The 17,831-nt window shown below is 34.4% G+C and overlaps 1 protein-coding gene across 2 annotated transcripts in view; it reads right to left on the reverse strand.

Annotated features, from left to right (window-relative positions):
• The window catches only part of CUL3 (cullin 3), a 97,605-nt gene that overhangs the window by 14,953 nt on the left and 64,821 nt on the right, over positions 1–17,831 (reverse strand). For both annotated transcript variants that reach the window (XM_044670790.1, XM_044670789.1), the window contains 4 exons: positions 13,676–13,821; positions 9,362–9,538; positions 6,678–6,848; positions 6,142–6,249 (listed from right to left, as the gene is read on the reverse strand). In XM_044670790.1, the coding sequence (XP_044526725.1) occupies positions 6,142–6,249; positions 6,678–6,848; positions 9,362–9,538; positions 13,676–13,821 (602 nt within the window). The remainder of the gene's footprint in view (positions 1–6,141; positions 6,250–6,677; positions 6,849–9,361; positions 9,539–13,675; positions 13,822–17,831) is intronic.

The following is a 17,831-nucleotide window of genomic DNA, read 5'->3' on the forward strand; positions in this document are numbered from 1 at the left end:
CAAAAATATATTAGTATTTGAAAAAATAATGTTGGTAAGAGCAGAAGTAGAATTTGATTGAAAAAATCAAGACTGAGAGTCAATGGTGAGAAGTAAAATAAGCAGTCTGTTGTGGTACTGCAAATACTGTGTGGCCTATAAAAGTAATTAGGTTAGAAGACCATGAAGCTTTACGGTAGACTTTAAACAAAACTGTCAAGGTATCACAGTGACCTCTTTAAAGATGTTCTTAGTGAAATCTTCTTTAGGAAGATTTAGAAACATCATGGCACCTCCTACTTCTGAAATACAAATATACAAATAGGACAAAACTTCTTTTACTGTCAATTAAATATTTCAACCCCACTCAGTCAAGTTTTCCATTTCTTCATGCCTTGTACAAACTACATAATAAAGTTTGAAAAAAAAAGTATTTTTAGCTTTATTATTCAAACTTATATCATAATTTGACAATGCAAATACCTATCTTCACAGCAATGTGTTGAGTAGACAATGATAAAAACATGACAATTCCTGAGCTCAAAGGAGTTTGAATTCTATTAAAGGAATGCAATATAAGAGCAGATATCTTACAAGGAAAATTAAGGATAAACAAGTAGGAGGATTGGGGGCTGTTTTATAGATAAGGTGGCAACTCAAAAGAAATGAAGTATTAGAAGAATTTAGGGAGATGGAAATGAGCAAAAGGTATATTCAAACCATGGAAAAATGGGTCCGGCATATTCCTAGGTCAGACTGTCCTGTTATATTCACAATTTAGCTTTTAATTTAATGAAAACCCTTAATCTTTTTTAGATGAACTCCATCTTATAGCTGAAACTTAAAAAAAAATCTTATTAAGATTATATATTTATAAGATGTTAGATTTATTCATATTAAATTGCATCTTATTCATTTTACTCCTAATGTTGTAGCCTGGAAAATCTTTGGGACAGGAAAACAGTCTTAAAGAAATTAGATTTAGGAGAACTCCTCATAACACATACCACAAACTCCAAAAGGATTACATATACATTTAATTGTATACAATGTTTCATCTTAAACAAATTAAAGGAAAAGGGCATACCTTTCACAACTTAGGATAGCAGAGAATTAAAAAAAAAATAACCTTTACCTTCCATCTTAGAATCAATGTTATATATTGATTCCAAGGCAGAAGAGTGGCAAGGACTAGGTAATGGGGGTTAAAGGACTTGCCCAGGGTCACCCAGATAGAATTGTCTGAGGCCGAACTTGGGAGCTCCCACCTCCAGGCCTGACTCTCTATTTACTGAGCTATCTAGCTATCCCTGTGGAGAATTTTTTAAAGGGGCAGAAATAAATATTAAAGGTAAAGTGGACAATTTCAATTATATAGTTAAAAAACTTAAGGAAAAAAAAGTCCCATACTATCTACCTTAGAAACAACACTATGTATGCAATGTGGATTAAGTGACTTATCCAGGGTCACATAGCTAGAAAAGCTTTTTCAAAAGCAAAATTAACACAATTTGAATTGGGGATAGGTGTGTGTGTGTGTGGGGGGGTATGTTACCTGACAAAAACATTTGCAGTGAACTTCTCTAATGAAATTTCTGATATCCAAGTTATATGACCAATTGAGACAACCATTTAAGAACAAGGGCCATTCTCTAAGGAAGAAATGTAAGCTATCAAAAAGCATATAAAAATGGTCCAAGGGGGCAGCTGGGTAGCTCAATGGATTGAGAGCCAGGCCTAGAGATGGGAGGTCCTGGGTTCAAATGTGGCCTCAGACACTTCCCAGCTGTGTGACCCTGGGCAAGTCACTTACCCCCCATTGTCTAGCCCTTACCACTTGGAGCCAATACACACACAAGACAGAAGGTAAGGGTCTCAAAAAAAAATGCTCCAAATCACAAATTTAAAAATGCAATTTTAAATAATTTATAATGTGATTGGGGGAAATGAAGAATCTAAAGTGCTATAAAATTTTTTTTGAGGAAAGATCACTTTTAATTGAGGAAGGATTCTTGGCATCAATACCCATTCATTCTTCCACCTTCCTTTTATATCTCAAGTTCTCAAGCATCTTTCCCTCTTTTCACTCAAAGTTAATTTAAGCTGTGGCCTTGACTCCATTACTTCCTCCAGAACCTTATTCCAGACACCCAGATGCTTTATCCCCAACTATACTGGTTTGCTCATTTTAGCCTAAAACCATGTTCAGTATTCTTCAATCCTAAAAAGCTTATTACCCTTGATGCGTTTTTATTCCACCTCTCTACTCCAGTTCATAATTTAACTTCTTTGGGAGAAAAAAGTCCTATACCCACACCCTCCAACCCCTCAGAATCTGGCTTCCATATTATCAAACCCAAATGCTCCTTTATTCAGTCTTCATTTTCTTTGGTCCCTCTATAGCATCTGATACTACTGACCAACCTCTCAATTTTCAGAAAGGAACTGTAGGAATGTGAATCAAGTTATGTTAGATTAACAAAGCAGATGTTTACACTCTGTGCCTTCCCCTACACTCAAGATACGTGGCATATACAGGAGGAGAAGCAGCTGAGAGGTGGGACAATGATGAAGCCTCAAAACCTGTCCATACAATAAACAAAAGGTACCATAAGCAATATGTAACACAAGTGACATTAGAGCCTTTTGATTTCAGTGGTGAAGTACAAAATACTTGTTGATGGTTGTTGAAAGAGACACTGATGTCCTTTGATTTGAACAGTCATCAAAGTCATCTCTCTTCCAAAGTCATTTAAGTCAGTGGCAAGACTAGTGATGGCTCAGGATGCAGTGGATGATCTTAGTGTCTTTTGATGCCTAACCAGTTTTTAAGTGTTCTGCAGTGCCTGCTTCTGCCACCGTCATGGATGTTGGAACAAATAGTTCTCGTCCACCCATTCCACTAGGGAGGTCTTCCCATGTTTGGGTAGATACCAACTCCCTACAACTCATCACTGGGACTGAGTCTTGTTAGTGACCTTCCACCTGCTTTAGCCCATCTACAAACAGTTTTGCCAGAGTGTGGCTACAGTGCTGCTACAGCTTCTTAGAACCAGAGGTGAGAGCTGGGTGGCACTTAAACAACAAGAAGGAAAGCAGTCCTGAAAAGATCTCATCCAGAGGTAGTAAGTCTTCCCTGAATACTTGCTTTATGATTACTAAAGATAAATTTTTTAAAAACCACATAAAGAAATTGTTTAAAATCTTTGAGAAAATGTGAAATCCTTTTTCTTCATGTCTACAAACATTCTACTTATTTTTCCTGTTGAAATTTCCCATAGCACAAGGATTATAAAAACGCCTAAGATAGTGCAGGAGGCCTAAAATGTAAGTTTCTTGGCATAATAAAAGACAAAGAATTAAAAATTAGGGAAAAAAATCCCACTGATAAAATAATGTTATAACAATTAGATTTCCAAATGGATCTGCAGGTGGGTTTTCCATGTAATGTTATACAGTGCTCAAAAGTGTCCTACTTGGCAAATTGTTAGCAGATATGCTATTAATACTGTGACAACTTTCAGGAATGTATGCTGAATTCATCAACCCCAAGAAGAAAAGGGCACAGAAAAGGAAAGCAAAGATTAAATCACAGTATGTAATGGCTAGCCTTTCTTTAAATCAAATTCTGTCTAAGAAAGAGTAGAGTGAAATGTTTTCATCCAACAGAGCACCAAATACATGTAACTCAAAGACATTAAAAAAAACCTTATTACATGATATAATTATTCTACATGTATTTTTAGGGAATAACTACTCAAAAACAACATTACAACCCATTTTCCACATATTCCCTTAGAGCTCTAAAAAAATATATGAAAAGGTAGAATTTACATTAGGAACTGGGTAAACAAAAGAAAATGTCTATGCCTATCATAGTAATATAATAAGCTATTAAATGCATTATTAATAAATTCCAAAAACAGTGAAAGAAAAAGTGTTTGGAGTATTACCACATTGTCTAATCCTACTTATCGTTCCCCCCAAATCACTTCTATTCCTCCTTCACCCTCTACCCCCAATAAATCACTAACAAGTATCGTATAAAGGGCTAAAGAAGTCTCACTGCTGAAATACTAAGAGTTTGCACTCTATGAAAATTGTTTCATATTCAATGGATAACTGTTGAACAAATCCATGGATGAATGAATATATGAAAAACAAAAAAATAGAATCTGAGTATTTGCCAATTTGATAGTGAATCTGCAATGTGAAGCAATCTGGTCTGATCAGCTCCCTCTCCCCAAAATGAGAGTGGAAAAGACATATTAAATGAATCACCTTCTATGGTTTCTCATGATTGGTATAGTTGAAATTCTGGGTTACTACCCTAGACTGGTATCTTTGAAAAGTTTTCTTTTTTCTTTAATACCTGGGTACAGTATAAGCCCTAAAGTTAAAAGCATCAATATGCTACTGTGTAATTCCCAGAGTTGACTAGTTCTGAGATTTTTGTTGAAGTTCTGAGACTTTTTTTTTTTAATTTTAAACCCTTAACTTCTGTGTATTGACTTATAGGTGGAAGATTGGTCAGGGTAGGCAATGGGGGTCAAGTGACTTGCCCAGGGTCACATAGCTGGGAAGTGTCTGAGGCTGGATTTGAACCTAGGACCTCTTGTTTCTAGGCCTGGCTCTCAATCCACTGAGCTACCCAGCTGCCCCCAGTTCTGAGACTTTTGATGAAGTTCTGAGACATTTTGAAGATGCCATATCTGGACATTTATCATAATATCCTTTGTTTACAATATGATCTATTATATTTAGGTCCCAAATCCATTTTTAGTTTCTAAGAAATATGGCTTAAGAAGCTGGTATGCCTAATTGCTACAGAACTGTATTCTAGTTTCCTAATATTTGTTTTTTAATCAAAGATGCAGTGCTTTCCCAAGTTTGTCAAAGATTGGATTCTGTTTCTTGATATTTCTTTGCCTAATTTGTTCACTGTTCACTTTTCTATTTTTGAATCAGTACCAAAGTGTTTTCATGATTATAGAGTTATCATAGAAGTTGAGGTCCAGAAGTGCTACTTCCCTCTTCATTCTGTTTTCTCTTAAAAACCTATAGATTCTTTTGTTCACTCAAATGAAATGCATTATTAGTATTTTTTGTTTTAGCATCAAAAAATTATTAGGAATTAAGTTCCATGTTAGCTTGAGATGTCTTTTTGACTTAAAACCAAATGGAATACAACATGCAATATAAAGCGAAGTTTTATGACCCACGTGGACAATTTAAATGATATTCACTCATAAGCATAAACACCAAAGAACGTGAGGTTAAATTGAAAATTGAGAATGATGTAACTTAATCATGTATAAGCATTTTTCAAGGAAAAGAACTAAGCCCAAGTGGTAGTAGCCATCTAGGAGAAAAAAAGGATCACCTACAATCAATATTCACAAATTTTTAATAAAATATTATAGATGGTAGCCAAGAAAACTGCATGATTTTTCAGTTTTAGCTACAAACTTGAATGGCTTTGTACCCACAGTAAAAGCTTAAATGGTTTTCTATTCTATAAGTAATCATTAATAAGTTAATACCATTATTATAATACCATTTCTAGTGTGGGGAATTTATACTAATACTTTTTATTTTTTATCTAACACTTTGAATCAGCATTCTCAATATTTTTTAACACTCTAAATTTAAGTATAAATAGATTTGTTTCATCTTTATTCTGATTTTATAGACCAAAAAACTGGGTGACCAAAAACTAATCTGTCCGAGATTACATAGTTGAGAGATGATGCTTAGGACTAAATGAGAAAAAGCCAGGTTTCATTCTTTTTTCTAGTAACATTTTCCCTAGAACATGTCTGTTTTATTTTTAGCAACAATTTTAATACTGTTTTGATATGAATAACTTTTGGGGTGGGGAAATGAGCAAGAAATTGGGCTATAAACAAAAGCTTTTTTTAATCTTGAAGGAATAATCAGTTTTGAAGAATTTTGTGATATATGAAATTCCTTTAAAAAACTCAATATTTAATACTCAACACATAGGAAGCAAATAAATATATCTATAGCTGTTAATGAAGTAGAATAAAATTAACTTGCTTTCAGAGGGAAGGGCATGATCATCTGGCTTATTAAGTAAAACGTTTACTATGAAAAAGATTATGTAAAAATATATGTAAGAGATATTAAAAGTAGTCTTACCCCTGTAGCCTGTAGATGCTGCCTGAATTCATCCATAGTTGTGTTTGAGATGCTCATATCCCTGAACATTCCTTCCAGTTTAGATGTAAACTGACATCCACATTCAGTCTTTAGAAATAAAGTACACATATACAAAAACTGAATCTTTATTCATTAAAATATCAATCTTTTAATGGAAATTAAATAAAATATCTTTGAAGAGTAAGGTTGATTTATTTTTAAGGAAAAACAGTGACAATACCAAAATAAAGCTTTTGAAAAATGAATGATTACTACTAAATTAAGTGAGTTTGGGAAGGGGAGTGGGAAGAGGAGGAGAATGTAGAGCAGCACTAAATTAAGTTCAAAACACCCTAGGCTTCTTAGGAGGAACAATTTACATTAACTTCAGGGAGGAAAAAAAAACCCCTTATAAATAAAAAGCTCACTTAAAACAAAATGTTTTCAATCACAAACACATCAACACGCACTTAATCCCATGTTACCCAAGTTGAACAATTGCATTAAATGTTAATGGGTGTTACATTCTATCTTACCTTTAATTTAGATATCATATTTTTTTCTGAGTCATCAGAAACACTTTTATTTGTAAGAAGTCTTCGTGCCAAATGTTGTTTATAGTAACGTTCAAATACATCTTTCTCTTGCATAAACCTAAATAGAACCATTGCTTTATCCAATATTGTTTCTACTTCTTGTTCTGTAAGCTGCAAAATGGAAAGAATCCAGAAATTTGATTTCTATGAAAAGAACAAAACTACCACATATATTTAAATGTATAACAAACATAGATTTCTTCTATTTCCTTCACATATATCAAGCAATTATAGTTGTTCTTAGCAAGTTTGTTCCTTTGCATTTTCCGTGTACTTTATCACTAACCAATTCCTATCTCCTTTATCTCTCCCTCCTTCTACACCAGGAAGTCCATATCCAGACAACCTTAAGAATCATGGAATATTTTTTAAACACTACTAAAGATATCTTTCCAGTAGGATTTTTCTTCTTCTAACTTCATCTTTTCCCATGAGATATGGGAAAATCCAATGAGTTAATAACTTCATGTTTTGAAAACCTGTAGCAATATAATTCATGATGACACAAAGTAGAAATATAAAAAGTTAAAACTATTCTCTTGACATAGCTCAACCATGTCAAACTAATGCTTATTATATAACATAATCATATTCTGATAAATATTTCTATTCTTATTTTTCTAGCTTAGGCAACAACAGCTGGGGCTCCTAAAAGGATCCAGCAGCAGAGAGACAACCTGGAAGTGGACAGAGTTGGCATCATAGTCAGGAAAACTTAGGTCTAAGGCTCACCTCTGAAATCATACTGGCTACACATCCTGAGTACATGTTACAAAGTGCTAAACAACTTAGTTTCTTCACCTGGCAATTTCTGGTAACAATGAAATCACAGGTCCTGTAACAATATAAACCTCTTCATCCCTCTCAAACTTTCCCAGGCTCCTTCTCCTTCTCCCCTAAGTCAACTGAGAACCTAGCCTCATATTTCACAGAAAAAAGAGGCCACATGCTGAGAGTTCCCTATCTTCTCCTCATCTCACTCATATGTTTTAAGCCACTATCTCCTCTTTCATGTTTATTTCATATACAGAGCTAGCCCATTTCCTAGCCAAAGTGAAATATAGATATCGCTATATGCTCAAGTGATTCCGTTCCATCCCATCTTCTCCAGCAGATTGCCCTGATTATCACCTTCATTTGTTCCTTGTCCCTGGCTACTCCCCTACTGCCTACAAACACGTCCAACTCTTCCCCATTCTTAAAATTTATACCTTAGCTGACCCAATTCTAGGAACTATTGTCTTAAAGCTCTTCTCTCTTTTATAGTAAATTCTCTGAGGAAGGATCCAATTGATGCCTCTGCTTTCTTGCCTCTTAACTCTCTGAAATCTGGCTTCCAACCTCATTTAACTAAAACTGCTCTCTCCAAAGTTACTAATGATCTTTTAATTGTCTATTTGAATGAACTCTTCTTGCTTTCTCATCCTTCTGGACCTCTCTGAAGTCTATGACATTGATGATCACTCTTTTCTCCTTGATAGTGGCTTCTCTCTCAGTTCTCACCATTTGCTCTCCTGGTTCTCTTACCTCTATGATCACTGTTTTTTCCTCCAGTGATCTGTGTCATGCCTGTGATGATCTGTTCTGGGCCTTTTTCTCTCCTCCCTCTGTACTATTTCACTTGGTGATCTCATCAGTACCCATGGATTGATTCAATTACCATCACCTCGTGCCTGGCTATAGATTGCTGGCTGACTTTCCTATCTCTGACTCCAGTCCACTTTCCAAGTGGTTATCATCAAATTGATCTTTCTAAAACACAAGTCTGCCAGTTACCCTCCTATTCCACAAAATCCAGTGGCTCCCTATTACCTCTGTTTTGTTTTCAAAGCCTTTAACATCACTCTCATCCAATCTTATTCCCTTTCACCTGCTCTGATCCAGTGACACTGACCTCCTTTGCTATTATTTGCACCAGACACTCTTGATTCAGAACATTTCCCAAGGCTGAACACCCTTTATCTCTGCTTCCTTAAAGTCTCAGCTTGAGTCTCACCTTTTGCAAGAAGTCTCTGCTAGCCTTCACTCTGAGATTGCCCTCAATCTACCCTGTAGCTGTACTGTTTGTACAGGTGTTTTCTCCTCCATTGGGCTATGAGCTCCTTGAAGAGTCTGGTTTTTATTTTTTAACCTTTCTTTGTATCTCCAGAGTTTAGTACAATGCCTGCACACAGTAGATGCTAAATAAATACTAAATGACTGTCCCTTACCTCAACACATGATACAGCCACATAGTATATAACTATATCAACCATGTGTCTAGTTCACCTGTCTAGCTGAACTGAGAAGCATAACCTGTTTCATTGAGTGGTTCTAATAAAGTTTAAGCAACAATGATAAAGTTGCTTGGAAAATAATATATGAGAGTTGTGGTAGTTGCAACCTCATTCACTGAGAAAAATGTACCATAGCTTTGTAGTCTTTGGCCTTGATATCTATATTATGTCAGTTGCAAAATAAAAGTACTGATGTTCTACAATGTATCCATAAAATTATGTATGCTAATGTAATCTATGAAACATTTTATAGATTTAGGCACAAATCACAAAAAATAACTCTTTTCACTGTTTTAACATATCACTCTAGTTTACTTTTTATATAGCCTCAAATATATTCATACTTACTCCTTTGACTCCCTTTTTTAGCTTATCATCAATAAATAATGAGAGGTATTCTGGGGACCTGGAGTTGAGGTTCAGAAAATACTCAAAGTCACCCGCAATTGTCTGTTTAAAGAGCCGGTCATTATTGAATGATTCTTGAAGAAAGCGATCAAACCTACTCTTCAGATCCAGTAAACCCTTAACAAGGGGGGGAAAAAAAAACTTTGTTAAATTTTAATTTTTACTAATATTAAGATTAGTATTATGCATATTTTCTTTGTGAAATTATGTGAATCTACTCACAAAAATGAATTAGATAGATAAAAGATCATGACGTTAGGACTGGTACTCTTAGACCACAGAAAGGCAAATGTTATCCAGACATTTTTAAAAAGGAGGGCAGTCACTCAATTCCTGAAAAAAACTACAACTAATTATTAAAAAGTTGGTTGGTGAACATCTGAAAAGTGAAATGGTGATTCCAAAAAGGCTAGACTGGTTTAATTAAGAACAAATCACATCTATTATTAATTTAAGAAATGCAAATTAAAACAACTCTGAGGTACTACTACCTCATACCTATCAGATTGGCTAATATGATAGAAAAGGAAGATGCTAAATGTTGGCAGGGATCTGTAAAAATAGGGACACTAATAAATTGTTGGTGGTGTTATGAATAGATCTAATCCTTTGATCTATCATTACTACTAGGTCTGTATCCCAAAAATAAAGATAGTAACTCTTTTTACAGTTGCAAGGAATTGGACAGAGGAAATGCCTATTATTTGGGGAATGGCTGTGGTATATGATTGTGATGGAATACTATAGTGCTATAAGAAATGAAAAACAGGAAGCTTTTAGAAAAGCCTGGAAAGACTTATATTAATTGATACAAAATGAAATTAGCAGAACCAAAGTAATACTGTACACAGTAATAGAAATATGGTACAATGATTGACTGTGAACTTAGCTATTCTCAGCAATACAATGATCCCAAACTATTCTAAAGAATTTATGATGAAAAATGTTATCTAGTGAAAGTTCCAGCGAAAGAACTTATAGAATCTGAATGCAAACTTAAGCATACGTTTTAAACTTTACTATTCTTGAGGTTTTTTGGGGTCTGCTTTCTTTTGCAACATGGCTAGTATGGAAATGTTTTGCATGACTGCACATGTATAACCTATATCAAATTGCTTGCCTTTTCAAGGAAGGGAATTTTGAACTTAAAATAAAATTTTGTATAGAACTGAGAAAAAATAAAACTTTAAAAAGTCTTATCAAACGAACTGGATTTATTGACAAGATTATTAATAATTAATTCATAACAAGCATCTGCAGAGTATCTTAGACCACTCTTATGTAAGATTTAATGCTACGGATTAGGTGATAAAACAATTAGATGGATTCAGAAACAATTAGATGGGTAGATGGCAGGGCTCAAGAGTAGTTATTAATGATTCAATGTCAATGGATTAGAAGCTTTCTACTAGAGGCAGAAACACCTATGTTTAAATAGTCTCATATTGTTTAACATTTTTAGCAATTATTTGGGTAAAGGGATAAATGGCATGTTCATTTAATTTGAAAAATTTAAAAAGCTGAAATGGATAATTAACACACTGATGTTACAATAATGATCTTTGATAGGTCAGATTGGGATGAATCTAATGATTAAATTCAATAGGTATAAATAAGGCACAAAAAAATCCATTTCATGAATATAAAATTGAAATGAAATGAGTGGACAGCAATTATGAAAAAGATCTAGGGGTTTAAGTGGTCTGCTAGCTCCAAATGAGCCAACATTTTGATGTGGCAGTCAAAAACTCTTAATGTGATCTCAGGCCATGTTGAGAGTACAAGTACACAATTGACAGGAACTAGGAAATGACAGCCTCACTGTGCCCTCCCTTCCTCAGAGCTCATCTGGAGTACTATACTCAATTTTAGGCACCACAGTCTAAAAATTTCAGGTAAATTAAGAATGTCTGGAGGATAATGTCTGAGTGAGGATGGGTCTTGAGTCCATGACCTATAAAGACAGAGTGGAGGACCTGGGTATATTTAGCTTAGAGAAGAAAAAAAGGTTCAGGGGGTGAAAAGTATCTTAAAATATTTGAAGGGATGCCATGTGAAAGAAGAATAGACTTGTTTTTCCTTGGTCTCAAAGGCAGCAGGAATAATGGATAAAAATTACAGAGACACTGTGCCCATACTAACTGGTAGCTACTCAGTTGAAGATCCTGTAGGTCACAAAAGTTATAAGGTACAGAAATTGGAAGATCTAGGCAACTCAACTCACATCATGATAGTGAGGGGACTACAGAACCCCCTTAAAATATGGTAAGAGAACTGTGCTCAGGTAAAAGTGTGAGACCAAAAAGGGCCAAAGACCCCATCCAAAAGTATGAGAGGTCAGACCCAAACCCTGCTTCAGAAACTAAAGCTGAACAGATGAGAAAAGCAAAGATGACACCGAGTATACAAAAACTGTTGTAGATCTAGTAATTCCCCCCAAATGTAAACAAGAATACCTATCACAACAATCAAAGAGAGACTCAAAGAAAAAATGGATTTTCTACAAGGAATGCATAGAGACATAGAAGAAGAAATGAAGAGATAAAAGATAAAATAAAGACTCGGGGAAAGAGAAAGAATAAATAACTTCTAAAAAGAAGTGGTAAGCTTTTCCTAAGTAACTGATTGTTTAAAAACCAGAAGAGATGAAAAAGAAACCAATAAATCTACCAGACTGACAGAATATTAAAACAAAACCAATAATGAAGCAGGAAAAAAGATGAAAATTATATCAAATACGACTAGCTTGGAACATAAGAAAAAAAGAGTTTTAAGAAATATTTAAAAGTTGAGATACTGTATTTCAAGAGACCCAAAACAATATGGCTAATGTAAAAATGTTTCACCTGCTTTCACATGTATAATTGGTATACTGCTTACTTTATGAATGGGTGGGGGAGGGCCAGAAGGGAGAGAGAGAATTTGGAATGAAAAAAATAAAGTAATGGAAAAAATAAACAATAAATTAAAAGAAATAAATTATGAGAGATAATTTCAGTGAACCTAGGCAGTATAAATTCATGCAAAGTGAGCAGAACCAAGAAAATAGTACTGTTAAGAAAAACAACTTTGAAAGTCTCAAGAACTCTGATGTATGCAGTAATAAACCATGTTTCCAGAACTATAATGAAGGTATTACCCACCCACTTCCTGACAGAGTGGTGGACTCAATATGCAGAAACAGGCATTTTTGGATATACCTACTATATGGATTCGTTTTGTTTGACTATGCTTATTTTTTAAGTTTATTTGGGGGCGGGGGTGAGGGAAGTGTTTTATTCAAATAAGAATATGAAGGTGGTGAGGGGTAAAGGTTAGCAATTTTGTTGCCAAAAAATGCTAGTGAGATGTATTTTAAAATGCATAAAAGAGAATAGAAGGAAGTTTAGAAGGAAGCACAATCAGAAATGTTTTGAAAGTAACATGTAAATTTTATTACATACCTAAATTTTAAATCGCAAAGAAATAAATGTAAATATATTGTTAGGAAAAATTTCCTAATAGTTAAAGCAGTCTAGACCTGGAATGCGATGGCCCAAGAGAGTTCTACCATTTATAAGATGTTGCAGTAGGGATTCTTTTCATGTATGTGATGGACTGGATGGCTGCTGAGGTCCTCCCTTGGCCAGTTTGCAAATCGTGTGACTATGATGCTACAAGGCTAGATACCTAAATACCCATGTAATTCTTTAAAATACTAATGTCCCAAACTATCAACACATTCATAATTTATATAATATACTTCTATCCATATTGATACTTATTTCAGTAAGGAGGTCCAGTTAAGAGTTATTAGCAAATCAAAAGTGATCAGCTATATCTAGATCTCTGACAGAAAATGCAACCCCTAAATTTGGTACTTTTATCCAAATACTTAAAGACATTCACACTCCAGCAGTCTTCCATTCATTTACGGTACAGTAAAGTCCAACGCTGCTTACATTAAGGCAGGGGTCGGCAACATATGGCTCTCGAGCCATATCTGGCTCTTTTGAGGGCCAGATATGGCTCTTTCTGCATGAGCCATAAAGTCAATTTTTTTTTCAGGCGCTGTTACAGGAGTGGCACTGTGAGCATTGTATAGCTCTCATGAAATTACATTTTAAAAAATGTGTCGTTTATGGCTCTCATGGCCAAAACGGTTGCCGACCCCTGCTCTAAGGGTATGAGGGCATTTAAAAAACTCTTAAATATTCCTATTGTCATGAACTTCTAAAAGAGCAAACTGAAATACTCAGATGTACAAATACTCACCTGAATATAATCAACTGGATTCTTTCCTTCTCCTTCCTCAGAAACAAGGGCTTTACCTTGCTCCCTTAAATATGAGCTCATACACTCACACATTGTTTTCAAACCGTTTGGCACACGGCTAAATAACTTGTACATGCAGGCAAGGTCTAGAATTAGAAAGAAAAAACTGATTACAGCAAATCTCAAAAAATAACAAATATAAACATAAAGTACTCTGCTCTACAAAAACTATGTATGATTTATGCTGCAATTAATGGTCTTCATTATGATGTGTAATTATGCAATTTAAAAAAATTAGAATTAGTCACTAGGAAATTGTATAATGTATTAAAATATGAAATTATGAGATCTCAAAATGAACATAGTGGTTTCAGCAAAACAATTTTTCAAAATGACTTCAATATTTTAGAGGAGAATCTTTGATTATTTACTATAATTCTAGTATTGGACATATGGTTGCTATAAATGTCTAATAAAAAACTTGATGATGGCAGCACATATAAAATAATTAGAAAAAAATAAAAATGGCCTCAAACTATAGTTTGCTCCTGTTCCTCTTCTGAAAGTCAAGTGATAACTATGACTAATTACTTGAGCCAAAGAATGAAGGAATATTATAGAAAAAGATAGTGAAAATGTGCTTAAAATAAACATCATTTGAAAATGTCTCCTCCTTATCCTTGCAAATTTGTTTGAAACTTGTAGGGGGAAAAAAATGCTTTTGAATATAACTTCTTGGAGTAACTCTACAGTCTCCTCTACTGGGAACTAGTCAATATTCTATTAATATTCTATAATGCCCGTTTTAAAATAAAATTTAAATTTATGTTGAAATAAGATTAAATTCATAATCTTTAATTAGGATATAAACATCTCCCCTCTCCCATTTATGGCTAGATGAGATTAAGAGACCTGAAAAAAAATTTTTTTAAAGATTAAAAAAAAAATTCTACTACTCTATTATCTATTATGTTCAAGAACACTATGACATTGACAGTACGAGGCCAATGACAGGTATTGTATCTGTCAACCAAGGACAAATCTACTTAAATTTAGAGATTCTTTCCTTAGTTGGCTAAGAATTTCAATAAAATTTGACTACTAAGAAGTTGTGAAGGAACCTCCATCAAAATCTTCAGATTCTTAAATTGAAGTATTTCTTTCTTTTCTAAAATGAAATAGTTTAAGAATAGCTTTTTATTTGAAATATATTTAAGTATTGTTAACAAAAGGAAAAATTTTTAAATGTATACTATGAGAATATTTATTAATTTGGTTAATTCAGAAAGAGAAATTACTTAGTAAGGAATTTTAAATGCAATTATAAAAAAATGGGAATCTCCTTCAATAGATATTTTTTCAAAATATTTCAAGAGATATTTTTATCTCTGCATATGGTTTAACATTTTTTACCTTTTAACATAAAAATGTTTTAATAGAATACTAATTTCCATCAAATTTCTCAAATATTTCCTTAAAAGTAGTAAATGATTAACCAGAATCTCCTAATCAGAAAGCTGGCAACAATTGCAACTAAATTTCTTAAGTTGAAAAAACAGGTATTGAGTCTAGCGAGTATATCCTTACTAAACTAAATTTGTTAAGCCAAAAGCACTCTGGCAAGATGGTGACTCAGTAGCAGTGAAAGCTGAAACCACTCTGACCATCTTTCCAAACTAATCTTTAAAAGGCACCTCAAAACAGGAATCAAAAATGAACAGCAAGAAGGCATAAGAGGGCTGAATACAACTTGAAAGGTAGGCAGAGAATTGATTTTCATGGGATAAGGGGGAACCGGAAACAATACTGCACACAGGAGTGCTGGCCAAATTCACCCTATCCCCCCACCCCCATGACAGGTTCTGAACCTGGGCACAGGCCAACTTTGGGATTCCAGGACCCTGGCTCTACATCCCACACCCACCCGTTGAAGTTCTAGGCCCTGGCACCAGCTTGCAGTGAGGCCCAGAAGTCTGTAATGCTCGGCCCTTTCAATCCTGCACTGCTGGGGTGAAAACCTAGTCCCAGGGCAAAACAGCTCATAGTGCAGAGTCCAGCAAGCAAGCAGTAGAGAAGTCAGAACAACAGCTTTCAGAATTCCCAGTTCACAGTTAAAAAAAAAAAGCTGGTAAAATGAGCAAATAGAAAAAATATCTAAACCCTGGAAAAATTCTATGGAGACAAAGAGCTAAATTCAGAGTCAAAAGGGGACTGTGAGATCTGAGCAACCACATGCAAAACTTCAAAGAAAAATGGAATTTGGTTTCAAGCACGGAAATAACAGTTTAGAAAGCAAAATTGGTCAACTGGAAAAAGAGGCCAGAAAATCCAATGAAAAAAGAGTTACATGAAAAAGCAGAATGGACCAAATGGAAAAGGAGGATCAAAAGGTCATGGAAGATATTCATTCCAAAAGCACTTTGGGCAAACTGGTACCCAATTAACCCATTATTAATTTGTACTTATGTAATTAGTAAATAAAAAGCTTTCCTTATCTTACATATTTTACATATATTGTTTTAATGTGTAAAAGGAAAAGACTGGTCAGAAACGACGTAAGAAAAGGAAATCCAATTTTTTTAGACTAGCAATAAAAAAGCATACTTGTAATATGTATTGAACAGATAAATTCATCTCCTGGCTATTTTCTTAACATGACACAAAGTTAGACCAATTATAAGAACAACATTTTTGGCTTTATACTGAATAATAACTATAAAAACATTAACAATAATGTTAGCATTTGTAAAGCACTTATTAGGAGCTATTAATGGTACTAAACATTTCACAAATATTATCTCATTTGATCCTCACAATAATCCTGGAAGGCAGATGCTATTATCATCCTCATTTTAGAGTTGAGGAAGCTGAGGTAGGTAAAAAAAGGTGAAGTGACTTGCCTGGGTCACATATCTAATTGTTTGGGAATGGATTTGAATTATGGCCTTCTTGAGTTCAGGTTTCCTCATTCTGTTCACTTCTCTGGCAGAAAGTAAAACTAGATCTGACTCTTGAAGGAAAGCAAAGATTTGAAGAGGCAGGAGTGAGGAAGGAGAGCATTCTAGGCATGAGTCAGCAAACATAAAGTCACAGAGAAAGATCACAGATGGAGTGCTGAAAAGGATTTTTGAGGTCATTAAGTCCAAACTCCTCAAACCATAGGGAAGGAAACTAAGGCTCAGTGGTGGTAAATGTATGACATGCCTAGGAACATACAAGTGGCATAATATGGATTTGAACCCAACTCTTCTAAACTCCCAAGTTCAGGCCTCTATCAACTATGCAAGATTGTCTTTCCATTGCAATAGTTTGCACTTGATTTGCTATCAGTTACCAAATCTTGTTTTTTCTATTATTCCAAAATGTCTTAAGATACATTCTCCTTCACTCTACTCACAGTTACCATCCTAGTGCAAGTCTTCATCACCTTTCACCTGAACAGCTACAACAGCACTGGTCCCTCAGGCAATTACTACTATGAATCAGATACATTGGTTTTTTTTTTTTTTTTTAAAAACCCTTATCTTTCTGTCTTAGAATCAATACTGTGTATTGGTTCTAGGGCAAAAGAGTAGTAAGGGATAGGCAATGGGGGTTAAGTAACTTGTCTAGGACAAGCCTGAGGCTCTAGGCCTGGCTCTCAATCTAGTGAGTCATTTAGTTGCTCTAAGAGAAATCTTTTTTTATGGATCCTTTACCTTCTTTTTCATTTGTTTGCACCATAGGTATTTCAGATATATCTAGAAACATTCCTTAACTCCTTTTTTAAAATAGGGTGTATAGAAAATGGTTACTAACAGTTTTGACAGGAAGCACAAACTGGAAGGTAGTTGAGTTTGTGTCTTATCTATTTTTATTGTTACATTATTAATTTAAAAACAAATTTAATGCAAAAGCAAATATAAAAGCATTTTCTGCCTATAGTTTCTTTTTGGTCTGTCTTTTGTAAATTCATTCTTCTAGGAAAATAAGGGAAAAAGAGGAAGTATGGGTATAGTGGTAAGGAGCCTCAGAAGTGTCTTAACACTTTTAAAATCTTGTAATTTAAATACAAGTTAACCTAAAAAAAGGGAGCATTTAACTTTCCCCTTAAATCTTAGAAAGTTTCAGATTGTTCTTTCTTACCTTTTAGTGGTCTTCAATATATACTTATAAT

The sequence above is a fragment of the Gracilinanus agilis genome, chromosome 3 (genome assembly GCF_016433145.1).
Source record: "Gracilinanus agilis isolate LMUSP501 chromosome 3, AgileGrace, whole genome shotgun sequence".
Classification (NCBI taxonomy): Eukaryota; Metazoa; Chordata; class Mammalia; order Didelphimorphia; family Didelphidae; genus Gracilinanus; species Gracilinanus agilis.